General features: G+C 39.8%; 1 protein-coding gene across 1 annotated transcript in view; it reads left to right on the top strand.

The window, feature by feature from the left end:
• Positions 1–17,347, top strand: part of MAGI2 (membrane associated guanylate kinase, WW and PDZ domain containing 2) — a 760,890-nt gene that overhangs the window by 627,793 nt on the left and 115,750 nt on the right. Inside the window, 1 exon segment of the mRNA XM_064142561.1 lies at positions 7,525–8,160. Coding sequence (XP_063998631.1) covers positions 7,525–8,160 — 636 coding nt within the window.

Below are 17,347 nucleotides of genomic sequence, written 5' to 3'. Positions count from 1 at the left end.
GAGAGGAGGACAGGTTCTTCTCACCTGCTCCCTGGGATAGGACAGGAAGCAATGGACGGAAGCTGCAGCACAGGAGGTTCCAGCTCAACACAAGGGGGCACTTCTTTACTGTAAGGGTCACAGAACACTGGGAGAGGCTCCCCAGTGAGGTTGTGGTGTCTCCTCTGGAGACTTTCAGGGCCTGTCTGGATGCATTCTTCTGTGACCTGAGCTAGATTGTATGGTCCTGCTCTGGCAGTGGGGTTGGACTCAATATCTCTTTTGGTCCCTTCCAACCTCTGACATCCTATGATCCTGTGATTGTATTTTAAGTCTGTTCTCCCGAGTAACAAGAGAAAGCATCTGCAAGATGTGCCAGAGGAGGTTTAGGTTGAATATTAGTTAGAAAAAATAGAAAGGGTTGTAAGGCTCTGGAGCAGGCAGCCCAGGGAAGTAGTGGAGTCACCAGGTAGATGTGATGCTGACAGACATGCTTTAATGGTGACCTAGCAGTGCTGGGAGTTAACAGTTGGACCTGATGATCTTAAAAGTCTCTTCTAACCAAAATGAACCTACAATTCTGATTCCAAGTTTAAGTGGCTAAGTGCCTCAAAACACATTTTCATTTCAACTTCCTTAGATTTAATAAATAGTATTTTTTGAAGACTTTTCTGTACAAGGCGAAGACTGGGGAACAGTTGTACCATTTCAGTGTGAACAGAGATATTTTAATGGCCTGTTCAGTGTTGTCACATAGAAGCAAGTGCTCCTGAAATTATTTCTAGGTGCAGAGGAAGCCAAGCATTACATCTCACAGCAGCTCCGTTCATTTCACTGTAGATGCCACAGTGCTATCTGTCAGATAAACTTGTAATAAACCTAATAATTAAATGGTTGGGTTTAAATCTGACTCTCCAATCTGTGGCTGTGGTTATTGTATGCATGTACTTCTCCCCAGGTTGTATTCTTGATATATTTTAGCAGATATTTAACTGTTTTTTAATAAAGAATCATGGTAAGATTTTCCTGGCAGGTATTTTAGGTATCTCACTATTAATATGCAGTAGGCATCTTTCATGGCAATCCCCTCTAAAAGTTATTCAGTCATTTTTATTTTACAATATGCATAATTACCTAATGAGTACTAGCAAAAAATAGGGCCATTTTTTTCAGTGACCAATAGATATATCAGGCTACCATGAACTGCAGAGTCATAGAATTATAGAATGGTTTGCGTTGGAAAATACCTCTAGAGGTCATCTGGTCCAATCCCACTCTAGTCAGCAGGGACATCTTCCACTGCAGCAAGTTGCTTAGAGCCTTGTTGAGCCTCACCTTGAATATCTCCAGGGATGGAGTCTCAACTACCTCCCTGGGCAACCTGTTACAGGGTTCCAGCACCCTCATGGTCCGGAATTTGTTCCTAACATCCAATCTAAATATCCTGTTCTCTAATTTCAAACCATTGCCCCTCCTATCATTGCAGACCTTTGGAAACAGTCCCTCTAAAGCCTTCTTGTAGCCCCCTTCAGGTAGTGGAAGGCTGCTGTTAGGTCTCTCCAGAGCCTTCTCTTCTCCAGGCTGAACAACCCCAGCTCCTCTAAAAGTTATGCTATATAGATGATAACAACTAGAAATTAATTGATTTTCCAAGGTTCTATGGCAGGTCAGAGCACCAAAAAAAAAGATCAGAAACTTTTCTGTTTATGCAGAATCTTCTGAAGTGTTTTACATCCAAAGAAATGCCTCTACCCATTGGTAACAAAAATGATTTATTCACACACTGGGTTTAACATTTATGGCAAGTGGAAGGAAGCTGAGATTCAAAGTTTCAGAATATAATTTGACTGCTGCCTTTTAACTAAATGTTCTCTCATGCTCTAGTTCATAGAATCACAGAATGGTTTAGGTTTGGAAGGGACCTCAGAGATCATCTACTCCAACATCCTCACCATGGACAGGGAAGCTTCTCAATCAGGCCCATATTGCTACTACTAACTCTATGTGCACACATAAAATGTTGTTAATCTTTTTTCTAACAAATTTTCACCTCTTTCCTGACCATTAAGTATATGCCTTTGTTATTAAAATTACCTCCATGTTTCATATCTCACTGCAGAAAACATGCAAACATCTCTGAATTTATTATTAATAGCCTACAGTGCCAGCAATCTTGCAGCACTTTACAGGAAAGGAAGACAAGGTCACTGCTGAAAAGTGACAGAAATAGCTGGTAATGACAGTAGATAGTGTGGGTGGGCAGGTGAAGAGAAAGCTTTGACAATGAAGTAATCCTGTATTGCTAGTTCTGAAGCTCCTGCAAAGTGTGTGCATTCAGAACTTAGAATGTATGGTTGAGAAATGCAATTGGGAATAAGTAATGCTGTTGAAGTTAGTAGAGTTTACCTGGACTGTAGATGCAGCCTGAGCCTTGCAGAGCTGATGCTGCCTGTGCTGGCTTGCCAAACCATGGGCTGTTCGTAGCTCTATTTCTATTGGCTTGTGCTGGCTGCAGAGCTGCCTCTGACCCCCCCCACCAAATCACAGCCTTCCGTTGTATTTTAAGCATATGAGCACAGATGCTAAGAGCTTGATCCAAAACCCATCCAAAATAGGGAGAAATTTCCACTAAACTTTGAATGTCATTGTAAATTAACAACAAATATCTAATCTGCATCTTTGCCTTTTGCATTCAGATTTCCAACTTTAAAGAATTTGCCTTTTGAATTCAGATTTCCAACTTTAAAGAATAATAATAAAGGCAGGAAAGTGAACTCACAAGGTGTAATAAGAGTGAGAAGCAAGCAAAGGCTTTGCATACAAAGGTGGGAACAGGGGCAAGAAAATGGAGGAGGTTTACCTGCTTGTGCCAGATGTGTATACAGACATTCTAGGGGTAATAAAAAACATTGCAAAAGCAGTAACTGGAGTCACTGCATAATGTAAGTTCTTCAGAAAGGAGGAAAACAGAAGTGGAAGCACTACATGAAGCATTAAGATAGAAAGTGGGGAATTGAATTATGTCAGTAAAACAAATTCTCTTTGGATCAAGCACTTAAAGCATGAAAGAAATGTTTTTGCAGAATTAGTGCTTGTCCAAAATCCCCAGGATGTCAGACATACCTCTGCAATGTTATTGTGGAGAGGAACGTAGAAATCTGTCATTGCAGCTTGTTGAAGCTCACAGACTTCTTTACCGGTCACTAAACTAACTAAAGACAGCAATAGTTTAGTGACTCTTCTTTTGCTTTGAGATGAACAAATAACAAAATGAAAAAGTTGTTTGCCCTGGAGAAAAAGCAGCTGAAGGGAGCAGCAGCAGGGAAGCGATCATGCCCCTGTACGCAGCATAAGTGAGGCCACACCTCAAATACTGGATGCAGTTTGGGAGGTCTCATTACAAGAAGGACATTGAGATGCTGAAGTATGTCCAGAAAAAGGCAACAAAGCACAAAGCTGGTGAAAGGTCTGTATACCTTATGTGGAACAGCTGAGGGAACTGGGGTTGTTTAGTCTGGAGGAAAATAGACTGAGGGGAGACCTCTTTGCTATCTACAAATACCTGAAAGGAGATTGTAGTGAGGTGGGGGTTGGTGTCTTCTCCCTAGTAACAACTGATAAGATGGGAAGAAATGACTGCAAGTTGCACCAGGGGAGATTTAGATTGGACGTTAGAAGAAAGTTCTTCACTGAAAGGGTTATCAAACACTGGAATAGGCTCCCCTGTTCAACTGATAGGTGGTTGAATCCCTATCCCTGGAGGCGTTTAGAAGAGACAGAGATGTTATGCTAAGGGATGTGGTTTGGCACCAGGCCTGGTAGATTTAGGTAATGATTGAACTTGATCTTAAACATGTGAACAACTTAACTGAAATGATTCTGTGTTTCTGTGCTTTAGACATTGATTCCATTAACATTGTCTGACAAAATAAGAAATAGTTGGCAAAATAAGCCAGCTAAAGAAGTGAAACATTCTGGGGCTTTGTGGACCAAAATATATAAGTACTTGAATGGGAAATGCAAAGAAGATGGATCCAGGTTCTTTGGGTTGATGCCCAGTGACAGGATCAGAGGCAATGGGTACAAACCAAATCACAGAAAGTTCCATTTGAGCACCACCTTTTTACTCAGAATGTGAACAAACAACTGGAATAGGTTGAACAGAGAGGTTGTGGATTCTCCATCTTTGGAGATAGTCAAAAGCTACCTGGACATGATCCTGGGGTGATTTTGCTTGAGCAGGGGAATTAGACAAGATGACTTCCAGAGGTCTGTTCCAACCTCAGCCATTCTGTGATTCTGTAAGCAAGTTCCACTCATTTTTGTAGGTTTAATTCTAAAACCTAAGGAAAGTTTGGTGCTTAATATAAATGTTCTGAATAACTATACCCACTCACTGCAAAACTGTGATTTCTGGAGGCAGACTATGGCTTGCTCAGAAAATCAGTCAAGAATTAAAAAGAGGATTGATATTATGCTTGTCCATATGCACCCATTATTATTAGAAGCAGGAGGAGAGAACAGGCAGAAAAGATGCTAAAGGAGCCTTTATGGGAGTTTTCCTAAAGTAGAGAGGTTTTGAACTTTGCATTAGCATGGCACTAACTCTCTAATGCTCTTAGCATATCTTCCTCTTCCTACCAAATGCTGGTTACTTCTCTCTGTGTCAGCAACAGGGAACTCTCAGCCTGGAAAATTAGTTAAGATTTGGAGAGACTTCTACAGTCCAGAGATTAATTAGAAGGATTTCTTAAATTAACCCTTTTAATTCCTCCTTCATGTCTCATGATCTGAAACTTTCTTCCCAATTTAACACTGTAGCTGTTTCTTTGAGTTGAACTCAGTAACTCTGGTCTTTTCCCCATCTCTTTTAACCTTCATGTGTAAGTTCTCCATGTGACAGTCCATCATTATGGGTCCCAAACAGCAATTCAGCTGTGAGTTACAGCTTCAGAGTGTGCCTAGACATGCTATTAGTCTTATACCTCAGAAACCGCAAAGACCTTTGAAAATATTGATTCAGGCAATGCAGCAGAGTTTTCTACTGCCATGTGAGGCATAATGCAAGGTCACTATATGAAGAGAGATTTCTTACCCAACACCTTCTTATGCTCCATTTTGCCCATTTCGTGACTGGGGAAAAGTGCTACTTGGCCTGTGTGTCTCCTGACTGCCCTCCTTCTACACAACCAAATTTCTTTTCACTGGAGACCTGGTTTAATTTGATTTGGTTTGTTTTTTTAACATATTAGGTTTTATATCATAGCTAGTCTCTGGAGACATTCAGAGCCCACCTGAATGTGTCCCTGTGTGACCTACTGTATGTGATCCTGCTCTGGATGATCTTTTGAGGTCCCTTCCAACCCCTAAGGTTCTGTGATTCTGTACAAATACATGAAGTGAAAAAAAGCAGCCGTTTACTTGCCCCACACAATAAATGCATAATTCTTTTGCACTCTGCTTAAGTATTTCAAGAGAGGATTGAACAGTTTGATGTCCTCCCACCACATATCTGCATTGACAGCTCTTGGGGAAATAAAGACTGCATGGGTTGGAAAGTTGCAGGGATACTGTTAAGGCATAAGCTACTGAAACAGGAGCATGCAGTGAAGAGATTGCAGTTCAACAGTATCTGTCCCATTGTGAGCAATGTCAGCCTCACTGCTAGTGTGAAGCAAGGGATGAGAATGCAGGTAAGAGCTTTCTATACCAAGGCATGAGCAGATCACCACAAATTGTAGTCATTGCCATGGTAATTTAGTGCAGAACTTTCTCTCTGTCTTTTAAATGTTGGCTTATGAAAACTGTTTTGCTCTCAACTGCTTGAGACAGAAGCACAGGAGTTCTTTTAGCATGGTCTATGAAGTGACCTTTCTGCTTTTGCTTATCGTTTGTAATCTATGTGTGGTGCACTTTGATGACAATATTTGCTGCTTCTAAGCTTTCTGTAAGTAACATTCACGAACATTTAAACAAGCTCTCAGCATCTTTTCCCTAGACATAGTCTGAAGAAATCTTTCTCTGAGCCACAGTTTGTGCATGTGCAGTTAATTACTGCCAGGCTGTCAGACAAGGCTGATCAGTGGGCATTCAGCATTTCATTTTCACATTGAAGCAGCCTTTGCCTTTTGTTGTCACACATAACAGCCCTTGCACTGGCATTTTGATGATCTCTTTTCCCCTTGGTGTGTTTGATTAGATCCTTTGATTGAAGTACTTGAAAGACATAATTCCTTAAATGCACTTGAAGCAATTCCCCATGAGCAGCCTCATCTTCCCTAAATCGTTCTCATTTTATTGCTGAATTTTCAAATACCATTACAAAATGTTGCATTATGATAGGTCAATTATTGAACTGTGCACCTCACAGATGCCTCACGGTGTTGTCTGTGTAAAGGATTTCTTGTTCCTAATTAACAGTAGGATAATGAGATGATCTCCACTTAGTAAAATAGCTTGTGGAATTCTCTAGCTAAACATCCTTCTTCTTTGTTATAAAGATTCAGAGTGGTTTGTTAAAGTGGAAATGGGCTGTGGATCAGCAAATTGTTCTGAATATCATTTGTACTGGTAGCCCATTTTTATTTTGATGCACACCTTAACAATACCATAGAAAATATGTATTGTTGTAAATGTATAGATGCATTCTAACAACAAGGAGGAACTTGAACTTCTCAGCTGGTTAGTACCGGAGCAATGCAAAGACCCATAAACAGCCTTCTGTCTTAAACTATTAATCTGTCATATATGGTCTGATTTGCTTCTCCGTACTAATTACATGAGGCAAGACTTGCAGATGATAGCAAATTAAGTGCCTTTGTTTTTATTTGATCAGCTGGTTTAGCTAGAAATATTAAACTGCTTTTCAGACATTTGCTGTTTTCCTATATTAAATTGGTGCTGTCCTTGTCCTTGAACCATTGCGGCTACAACAAAACACCACTTAGCATCTCTACAATGTGCAAGATGCAGTTTAGTTCATGCCTAGAGTAGGAAATGACTGCAGTGGTCTTGGATGTCTGATGGCCAGTAGTGACATTTAATAGAAACTGTCAATGTCATGATCAGTGTGAAAAACTTTTCCTTATGCAGATGCATGCAGTCTTGCAGCCCTAGTCATTAATTTTTACAGCCATACCTGTTTACTATTTCTGTTGGTTTTAGTCTTCACAAAACAATTGTATTTTTTTGACAATAAACCCTGAAAATGTTCTGCCAGTGTAGCTTATGAAAAACTAATCTATGGACTTCATTGAAAGGAGTGAAAAATAGCAAGAAATGTTAAGAAAAGGTATAGGTATGGATCCATCTCAAGTCTCCAGCTGTGAGCTTCTACAGAAAATAAACAGTGCTGTCATTGTCTATTTGTATTACATTTGCTTACAGACAATTTGACTGTTTTATGTCTCCACTATTTGAGTGGTATTCTGATCTAATTTATTTCATTTTTAGTACAGTTTGTCTCATTAAAAGAAAATGTTAAATTGCACTGCCTGTACAGTAACTGAAGTTGTCTCATGTCACTATTTTTTTTTCTCTTTCTAGGTGATGTCATTGTCTATATTAATGAAGTTTGTGTCCTTGGACATACTCACGCAGATGTAGTCAAACTCTTCCAGTCTGTTCCTATTGGTCAGAGTGTCAACTTGGTGCTATGTCGTGGATACCCTTTGCCCTTTGATCCTGAAGATCCTGCCAACAGCATGGTGCCACCCCTTGCAGTAATGGAGAGGCCTCCGGTAGTGGTAAATGGAAGACATAACTATGAAACTTATTTGGAATACATTTCTAGGACTTCTCAGTCTGTTCCAGACGTAACAGATCGACCACCACACTCCTTGCACTCCATTCCAGCAGATAGTCAGCTTGATAGCACATTCCCACCACCTGCCCATGATGATAATGTATCAATGGCTTCTTCTGGGGCCACCCAAGCTGAACTCATGACCTTAACCATTGTGAAAGGGGCCCAGGGCTTTGGCTTCACTATAGCAGACAGTCCTACAGGGCAGAGGGTGAAGCAAATTCTAGACATTCAGGGATGTCCTGGTTTGTGTGAAGGTGACCTCATTGTTGAGATCAACCAGCAGAATGTACAGAACCTGAGCCATGCAGAAGTAGTGGATATACTTAAAGAATGTCCTGTTGGAAGTGAAACTTCTTTGATTATCCATAGAGGAGGTAAGTTTGGAAAGTCTGTACAATTACAACAATGTGTGTAAAAGGATCTAAATCATAAGACACTGCATCTTGTGTGCTAAACTAGAAAGTCATTTCCATGTTGCAGGAGGTAACAGCACTGGTTCTGGTAAAGTGTGTCTGCATTTAATGATCCTAGGCAAAATCTAACGTTTTGTTGTGCATTCCTTTTTGTGTTTTGAGTGTCAATGGTTCTACCTCTGTATAAGAGTAAAACTAGAGGAGTTCCAAACCTTCACCACATAATATGGTGTCTGCAGCAAACACAGTCTCAAAGCAGTGCTGCAAGCTTCAGATTTAATTATATATATTGAGTCATTAAGGTAGATCAAAATCAGAGCAACTTATTAGCCCTTTATGAGGTTACTGGGTTTGGTAGCCATTGTGCCTCTTTTTCCTTCATTGTCAAACTGGTGTACAGCAGTTGTTTGGTTCTTTCTTGACAACAAAGATCCATAGTAGATTTCTCTCTGGTTTAAAAAAACAAAACCAGTGCCTATAGCAACTTAGTTTCTCTGACCAGCTTGACACAGGAGTAATATACACCACTGAAAGAGGACGGTCAGGACTTGTCTATAAGAAAGCAATTACAACAGAAGCAGTAATACCTTGACAGTAGTAAGTACTTTCCTTGCTTTTAATATTTGAACCAAACAATCTGGATAGTCTGAGATGAGCATCTATCACAAATTTGTTATTACCTGAGGTGAATAATGATTTCATTTCTTTAATTAAATCTCTTTATTCCTCTAAAGGTATTCATACATCACAGGATGTACATTACTGTGTGCTTCAGAAGAAAACCAGATATTTCTATACAAAAATACTGATTTCTTTCCTTCTGAAGGGTAGAGGTTGGGAAATGGGCCTTTAGTTTTTGCATATGCCAAATGTTTGGTTAGAAACACTACAAATGCTTAGAACAAGGAATGTGGTAGAATTTTATCCAATTGCAGAAATAATAGTGATTTATATGTCTGTAGATTAACAAAGTCAATCAAGTAACTTATGTATCTGTATTTAAAAGAATGATTTATAAGAGATAGATTGACTTTCTTCTGGAGTGAAACCAAATTAAAGGTGAGAAGTAAAGGCTAATTTACTGTCACTAAAATGTATGAACTTGGAGAAAGTTAATTGTTGTGAAGGTGCTGTGTTAGTTGCTATTAAATCTGCTTTCGTTTAACGTCTATTAAGAATCTGGAACAGTGGAGGAAGCATCAATTTTTCTGAAGGTGCTGATGAATTTGGGAGAATTGCATAGCAAAAAAAAGGTATAAAGAGAATTAGAAGTGTTAATGTGGCTCCAAAAGATAGGATATTATTTTGAAAAATGCAAGCTAATCCCCCTCTAGAGGGAAAGAATTCAGAACACCATCCTTCAGAGAGAAGTGGAGTGTGAAATCCAGTGTGCTGAACGAGCCTGGGTAATAATAGACAGCAAAATATCTATTTCAGTAATCAGTGCAGGACAATAGCACAAAACCCCTGAAGCAGCAATGTGCTGAAGCTCATGGGGATGATTCCTCTCTCTCAAGAGAATTTCTTCTTAGAGCATTGATTCGTGATCAAAACAAGTTGCTCAGCACAATAATATAACAAGTTCTGGTGCATTAACTAAGCTGTGGTTCTTTTTCACACATCACTGTGGCAGATAGGAGATACTGCAATGAGCTCAACCCTCAGTGAAAGAGGAAAAACTTAGATCATCCTTTGTCAGATGAAACACCGAGGGACTGATAGGTACCCTGGCTCAGCTGACATAAAATACTAGGCCCAAATACAGTTCTTGAGTCTTAACCCTCTTGCTGGAACATGGAATGGTTGCTTGCTTTGGAGAATGCAGAGAAGAAAAAGAGGGCATGGTTGGTTTGTGGTAAAACAATTACTAAGACTAAAGCAACTGTTTATAACCTCAGTGGGATGATAGAGAACAAATGGAACTTTATTGTTAGAAATTTCCTTATGTCAGAAATAAGGAATGTACCTTAATGCCAGGTTGTTTGGGAAAAACAAAAAAAAGAAGAAAGGATTGTTTGTTTGGATGGTTCCAAAGGAGTGAGAAAATACAGCATATACTGTGCCTGAGAGATGCCTAAACTAGAGCTTACCTGAGAATTGGTTTAAGGTGGCAGCCTGGGTATTTTAATAAATGCATAGGAAAAGGGAATCCCTATGACCAAATATGCATCTCTGATGGGGTGATTACATCTGTGCTTGGCATCATGTCTGCTTCTGTATTCCCTAGGCAGAAATAAGCCTTTCCAGAATGCAGTTCATGTCATTCCAATGTAGGTGTTTCAAATAAGTCAGATATGTCCTTAAAGTATATATTCTGCTTGACTGACTATGGAGGGAATTGAGAATGACTCCTTCAGGTGTACATGGCTGTCTTGCATTTTATGAATAAGAAACAGATTATAGGTTTGGGCACGTGAGATAATTGAATACAAAACAAAACTCTTGTGCTTAAAGAAACCTGCTATGATTCTAAAATGCTTAGTCTGTGGCATCAGTAAAGCAGGGCATACATTCTCCTTACTCATGGATCCAGTTTTTATTTTATAACCTCTACTGTGTAATGACACTTGAATGATGCCATCCTTCTCCATCATTACCCTGTGCATGCTGTCTTTAGCATCTCATTTTTTAAGATTTAAGATTCCTTTCTGTGGAAGAGGAAAACTGTGTTTTGCATAAGGTTGTGTGGTGCCTTGTAATATATTCTGTCTCTGATATGAATATGACCTGCCTTCATAGTTTGCTGTGGCAAATCCATGTTTGTAGGTGACTTAATTTCTCTCTTCCAGCAGTCTTGTGTATGTTGCAACCAAGAAACAAACTGATACATAGGAAGAAAGTATTGTATGCAAAAAAAATCTCTTATATGCATGTAGTGTGCATGCTACAGTGTTCAAAAAGTCACTATCTCTCAAGCTTAAGAGGTCAACAGCCAGAGTAAGCTGGGGGAGGAAAGGTCTGACTAAAAAAGGTGTTGCCTAAAAAAATTATATATATATATATATATATATATATATATATATATATATATAAAAAGAAAATATATGGGGGAAAAAGAAGGTAAGGAAAAGATACACAAACAGATTTACCCCTTTTCATCTTTGCTTCAGTTTTTGCAGTTCATCCTTAGCTTCTGCAGCAGGCTGCATTGAGTACAGGCTGCTAAAATAGTGTGGAAGAGCTCTCAAAGTTCAATCTTTCTGAATGCTGTTAGAGCAGAAGTTCTGTATTAATCCAGAACTACTGAAAGCCATCACTAAGTAGTTGAAGCAGTATGTAGCAACTTTGTGTAGAGCAAAATATTCACTCACTAGGACATCAAAAATTGGTTTTGGCATGTTATACTGAGTTATCCAAGTATCTGACATATGCCATCTCTTTTGGAAGGTACTTTTTTAGATATATGATCCTAGAGACAGCAGCACAGCCCTGGAAATGTTCCTGTCCAAACAAGAATTGACACATTCCACTGTACATCCATCAAGACTATGTCTTAAATGCTGTTGTAAGGAAATCTGAAGACAGCCTAGGACTGATTCTTGAAGCTATGGCAACTCCTAAACACATGCTGTGAGTGAAATGGAGAAAGTGGGAGCCTGACAATGTTCCTACATTAGACAGCTACTTTATAGTGGTAGAACCCCAAGTTCCTACATTAGACACCTATGTTATGGTGGTGGAACCCCAAATTCCTACATTAGACCTCTATTTTATAGTGGTGGAACCCCAAATTCCTACATTAGACACCTGTTTTATAGCAGTGGAACCCCAAGTTCCTACATTAGATGGCTATTTTATAGTGGCAGAATCCAAGCAGGCTCTGAGAGCCTGAATCTGTTAATATGAAACAGAGCCAGAGAAATGCCACACTGTCCATACTGGTTAATTGTTACTTCACTCCTGGCATGGGACTGGAATAAGCCATCAGCCAGTTTCACCCTGACGTTATATGGGAGACAGCATGGGCCATGCACAAGCAGCTAAGATGAAGGGGCAGAATTTAACCATGCAGACACCTGTACCTCACATGAAGCACCAGCACTTTCCAAACCAGACAGAAAACAGTGAATAAGCCCAGCTTCTCAAATTGAGCAGAGTACAATGTAAGGTTCCCTTTTCGTGGGCTGATCTCAGATTTACCTCTCCACCACAGAGATGAAATATATTTTTTTCCAGGCTTCCTATAAGATGTCTTCCAGTTCCTCCAGTCAGGAAAGCTCATACTTTTTTCCTCCAAGTTGTCCTCTCTCTTGGGATAATTGCACAAGGTAAGGCTGCAGGCAGCACCATCACCCTGTTAACACTAGTCTCACCCAGAGAGTTTTGTTCTCCTGGTTCCGCTACCTCGGAGCCCACTCTAGAGCCTTGACTCTGCTTCTGCAGTTCTTCATTCAAAATATTAAAAGAATATGTGGTGTGAACTGGAGACCCTGTATCTCATGGCTTGCTCATCCCAGCTCAGGGCCTTCTGATGAACAGTGCTGAGGGTTTGAGGAAATTGTTAGGAGTATGATGGGGGGTTTTGATTTGAGACTAACGAAGGCTTTCTCTCATTCTGCTGTCTCTAGTCTTTCACATCCCTGAGTCATTGGTGTATTTTTCTCCTTCCAGTCACTTGCTAAAGGAGCCCAGTCCTGGTTTCATTGTTTCTTATGGGTAATCTGTATGTTCTTACTTTGTTCATGAAGGTATGTTTCTTTCTGTTGTTGTCTCTGACACGGGATACTGAGAGATACAAGATGTGATATCTCTCCTGCTTTCTGCCATATTTTCTCCTCTCCGGATAGTTGTTTCAACTGTGTATTTGCTGCTGGTCCCTTTTCTTCTACTTCTAATGTCGGGAGGAACTCAGATCCATCTAAGAGATGTATTTTTAGCTTTGAAATGGCACATATATCTATTGTTGGAGAGGGACATTTGATCCCAAAAAGGGAATGTGTGCATGAAGCTAGTAGTAGACCAGTGACCCCATTAAAGTGAACCAGGTGAACCATTGATACCGACAAGTCAATGACATAAACTTCTTCTGTCTGCTGCTAAAACATCCTCTTTCAATTTTCTCTTTCCAAGTCACTAAATCATTTTGTCCTGACATCCCTGTATGACGTGTTCTGTTGTTCCTTCATCTGTCTGCTTTAAAACCAGATGAAAACAAAGGCTTATAGCTGGCCTTTTTGCTTTCCATCTCACAATTACAAGCTTTTATATGACATCTTAAGTTAAAGTTTCCACGACCTGAGTTCTCTGTACCACTTCCTTCTCATGATGGCTTTTGAATTGTTTCTTTTTCTTTCTTTTTTTCTCATTTTTGTTGCTGTTCTTAGCAATATTTAATGCCAGAAATATTTAATGATCAAAAATATTGTGATTCACACTCCATTGTCCTCTTCATTGACTTTGCTGTTAGATACCATGTTGTCCTTTCCTCACCCCCAATCTTAGCCACTTGTCCCTTCCTCTCTTCCCTGTGTAGAAATGAATATTTAGTGCAAGATGTTTTCATAATAGCATTTTGAGAGGGGCAGCTGTCCTTCCTGTGTCATTTCCAGAAATAAAATATCTGGAAGAGTTTAGAAAATACTATTACCTTGCAAGAAGCTCTTGCTGTATTAACATAACCCCTGGAAGCACTGCTTTCCAGATTCAAGCCATGTCTCACCTTACAGAGATATTTTTAGCTGTGAGCTAGCTCTCCTAGTAACCTTCAAATTACTTATGTCTTCTTTTTTGTCCTACACATTGAGACTGCTTTTATAATTTGGATTAACTGGAAATATTTTTTAAGCATTTTGTTGCAATCATGTAGTATAAAATCTAATAAATATTTTACAAGTTACAACAGGTAACTAAACTAAAAAATAAGTTATATCTATAGCCTGGTTTGTGAAGGGATTCAGTGTAACTCTTAGTAGAAAGAAAAATGTTCACCTCTCTGTAGCAAAGGGAATGACAAGTCAGTAGTGGCAGAAGTTGTCCTAAAATTCACACAAATAAGACTTTTGTATCTTTTCTCATATAGAATCATAGAATGGTTTGGTTTGGCTCGGAACGGACCTCCAAAGGTATTCTAGTCCAACCCCCTGCAATCAGCAGGGACATCCTCCACTAGAGCATGTTGCTCAGAGCCTTGTTGAGCCTCACCTTGAATATCTCCAGGGATGGGGCCTCAACTACCTCCCTGGGCAACCTGTTCCAGTGCTCTGCCACCCTCATGGTGGAGAACTTGTTCCCAATATCCAATCTAAATCTACTCTTTTCTATTTTTAAACCATTGTCCCTTGTCCTATCACTGCAGACCTTTAGAAACAGTCTCTCTGCAGCCTTCTTGGAGGCCTCCTTCAGGTACTGGAAGGCTGCTATTAGGTTTACCTGGAGCCTTCTCTTCTCCAGACTGAACACTCCCAGCTCCTTCAGCCTATCCTCATAGCAGAGATGTTCCAGCACCCTGATCATTTTTGTGGCCCTCCTCTGTACCTGCTCCATCCATGTCCTGTGCTGAGATTAACAGCGAAACGGTGCAATTGCTTCCATAGCTCTGAATAAAAGCAAAAGAAACCATAGATCTCTGTAATGAATATAGATTCTTGATAAAACAGACATCAATAATAGTAGCTGTTACACTGTATTAATGGAAGTAGTGCTAATTGCATTGTGTTTAAAAGTGGTAGTCATACAGTTTTGCTGCTTCTTTCTTATTAATGTTTGTGCACTGTGTGGTACATTTGTGGATGCAAAGCATTAGATAATTCTTTTTCACATATGTTGCATAGGAGGTTTTTAATTACTATTAGAAAGCATTTTCTTTCAAAAGTCCTTTTAATATTGATGACACTGCTTTCTAATGTAGGCTTGTGTGATCTGTATTAAAGTTGAACAGTGCTTCTGTTGACATTTACGGGGACAATTCTCCTAGGAATGTGTTTGCATTAAGAGGAAACTTAGTTTGCACTCTGGAAAAATGCATCCCTTTAGAAGATCTTTCAGCAAAAAAAGACAGACAAGTGTGTAGACACAAATTCTTGTCGTTGCATGTCCTAAAGAGGTAACCCCCATTGTTCCAGAGGCTATTTTGCCATTCGGTTCTTTTGCCAGGCATGAGGTTACATACTGTAGGCAATTATTATTAGTGGTATTAGTAGTAGTATTAGGTAGTAGTATTATTAGGTCTACACAGAGACCTGCCCTGCTCTCTTTGTGCAGAGCTGCAGGAGCCCTGCCTTCAGGACAGGCAGCTGCTTCTTTGTTGAGTTCAGGACGTGTTTGTGTCTGGTAGCTAAGTTCACATCACTGTTAGAATCCAAGAGCAATACAGGCAGCAGTGCACACTGATTTCAGTCTTTCTGATATTAATGAATGAATTAATGCTAGTTGAGGAACAGTTAGTTTGGAAAAACAAACATTTTGGCTTGCCCACACTAGAATCTGGACAGGCCAGAGACTGTGTATCTCAGTGAACTAGGTTGTTTTTTTTCCCTAATTGCCCATAGTCAAGGTTCTGAGTTAATCTCCCCTTCCTCAGAGGAGATCTGGGTGATCTCAACCTAAGGAGGGTGAACCACAGACCTGGACTTTCCAAAAGTACCATATAACCTGTGCTTGTGTACTGAAGCATGTCTGAAGTTTAGTCTAAATGTGTTGAACAATGTTTCTGTTGGTTCAGTATAATGTGATGTCCTTTTAAAAAAAGCATTTGTTGGGTTGCCAAATCTGTTGTCAAAATACATTGTGTAGACTTTGTGACGTGGTGATCTGTACTAATAGTGCAATATTTAATAGTAATAAAATAAGCTAATATACTATGAAACAAGTGAGTACATTATCTATTGTGCTACAGACACGAGATACAGCTCTGGGGAGATGGGAAGGTGTGATTTTGGAATACTGTGTCCAGTTTTGCCCCCCTCAGTTCAAGAAGGACCTCAGGGGACTGCTTGAAAGAGTCCAGAGCCACAGACATGCTGAAGGGAGTGGAACATCTCTCTGCTGAGGAAAGGCTGAGTGAGCTGGATCTCTTTAGCCTGGAGAAGAGGAGGCTAAGGGGTGACCTCATTCTTGTTTGTAAAGATGTGAAGGGCAGCGTCAGGAGGACAGAGCCAGGCTCTGCTCAATGATGTCTAATGATAGGATAAGGGGGAGTGGGTGCAAGCTGGAGCAGAGGAGGTTCCACATGAAGATAGGGAAAAACTTTTTCACTCTGAGGGTGACAGAGCCCTGCAGCAGATTGCCCAGAGAGGTTGTGGAGTCTCCTTTCATGTAGACTTTCCAAACCCACCTGAATGTGTTCCTGTGTGACCTGCTGTAGGTGATCCTACTCTGGCAGGGGGATTGGAGTAAAAAATTTTTCGAGGTTACTCTCAACCCCTAACATTCTGTGATTCTCTGATTCTGCGATTTTCAGGCACTTTCTAAACCACTTAAAAGAGCCATAGAACTATCTTGGCTCCTACAGTTTGCCTATTCAGTAAAAGTACAGCAACTAAAGTAGTCTCCTAGATGAGGTATTTATTCCTAAACTCTTTAAGCCATTTTTCTTAACATTCTACAGAAGGGAAGGAAGGCTTTAGCAATAGCTATGCTTGTCCTCTAGGAATAATCCTCAACTTGTTAATTTTTTTATAAGCCAAGAGCATACATCTATTAAAGACAACACTGCCCTTCTGGGGAAGCTACTGGGTGACTCAGAATTCAAACAGCACTAGGATACATCCACCTTTGCTGTGTCACCTTCAGATTACAGTATCAAAAAGGACGTGAAAGCTGTCAGGCACAAACTCTGAAAGCTGACTCCCAAGACAGATTCCTAAACATGTTTATTTAAGCCAGATTTGTCATAATTGAAACAATATTTCAGTGTATACAAGAAAATTCCTGGTTTTATTTTGTACCTTTTGTTATCATGAGCTAAAAGAAGGCAAGCTTTCTGTGCACATGTTCCTAGGTCACCTTGTCTTCAGTGTATACTTCAGTTAGGTGCCAGTTGTATTAAATGGACTCTTTAAGAATTTTTCTTCTCTAACATAAGCATTTTTTGTTGCACTTCTTGTGTTCAAGTGAGAGGGCTTCCGAAGATCTTGTGATAATTAGAAAAAGACAAATAAGAGCAGAAGCTCTGAAGAAGAAAATAGTTTAATGATCTTAATGAAATTAA

This window comes from Pogoniulus pusillus, chromosome 4, assembly GCF_015220805.1.
Source record: "Pogoniulus pusillus isolate bPogPus1 chromosome 4, bPogPus1.pri, whole genome shotgun sequence".
Taxonomy (NCBI): domain Eukaryota; kingdom Metazoa; phylum Chordata; class Aves; order Piciformes; family Lybiidae; genus Pogoniulus; species Pogoniulus pusillus.
This window is presented reverse-complemented; position numbering and strand designations above follow the sequence as displayed.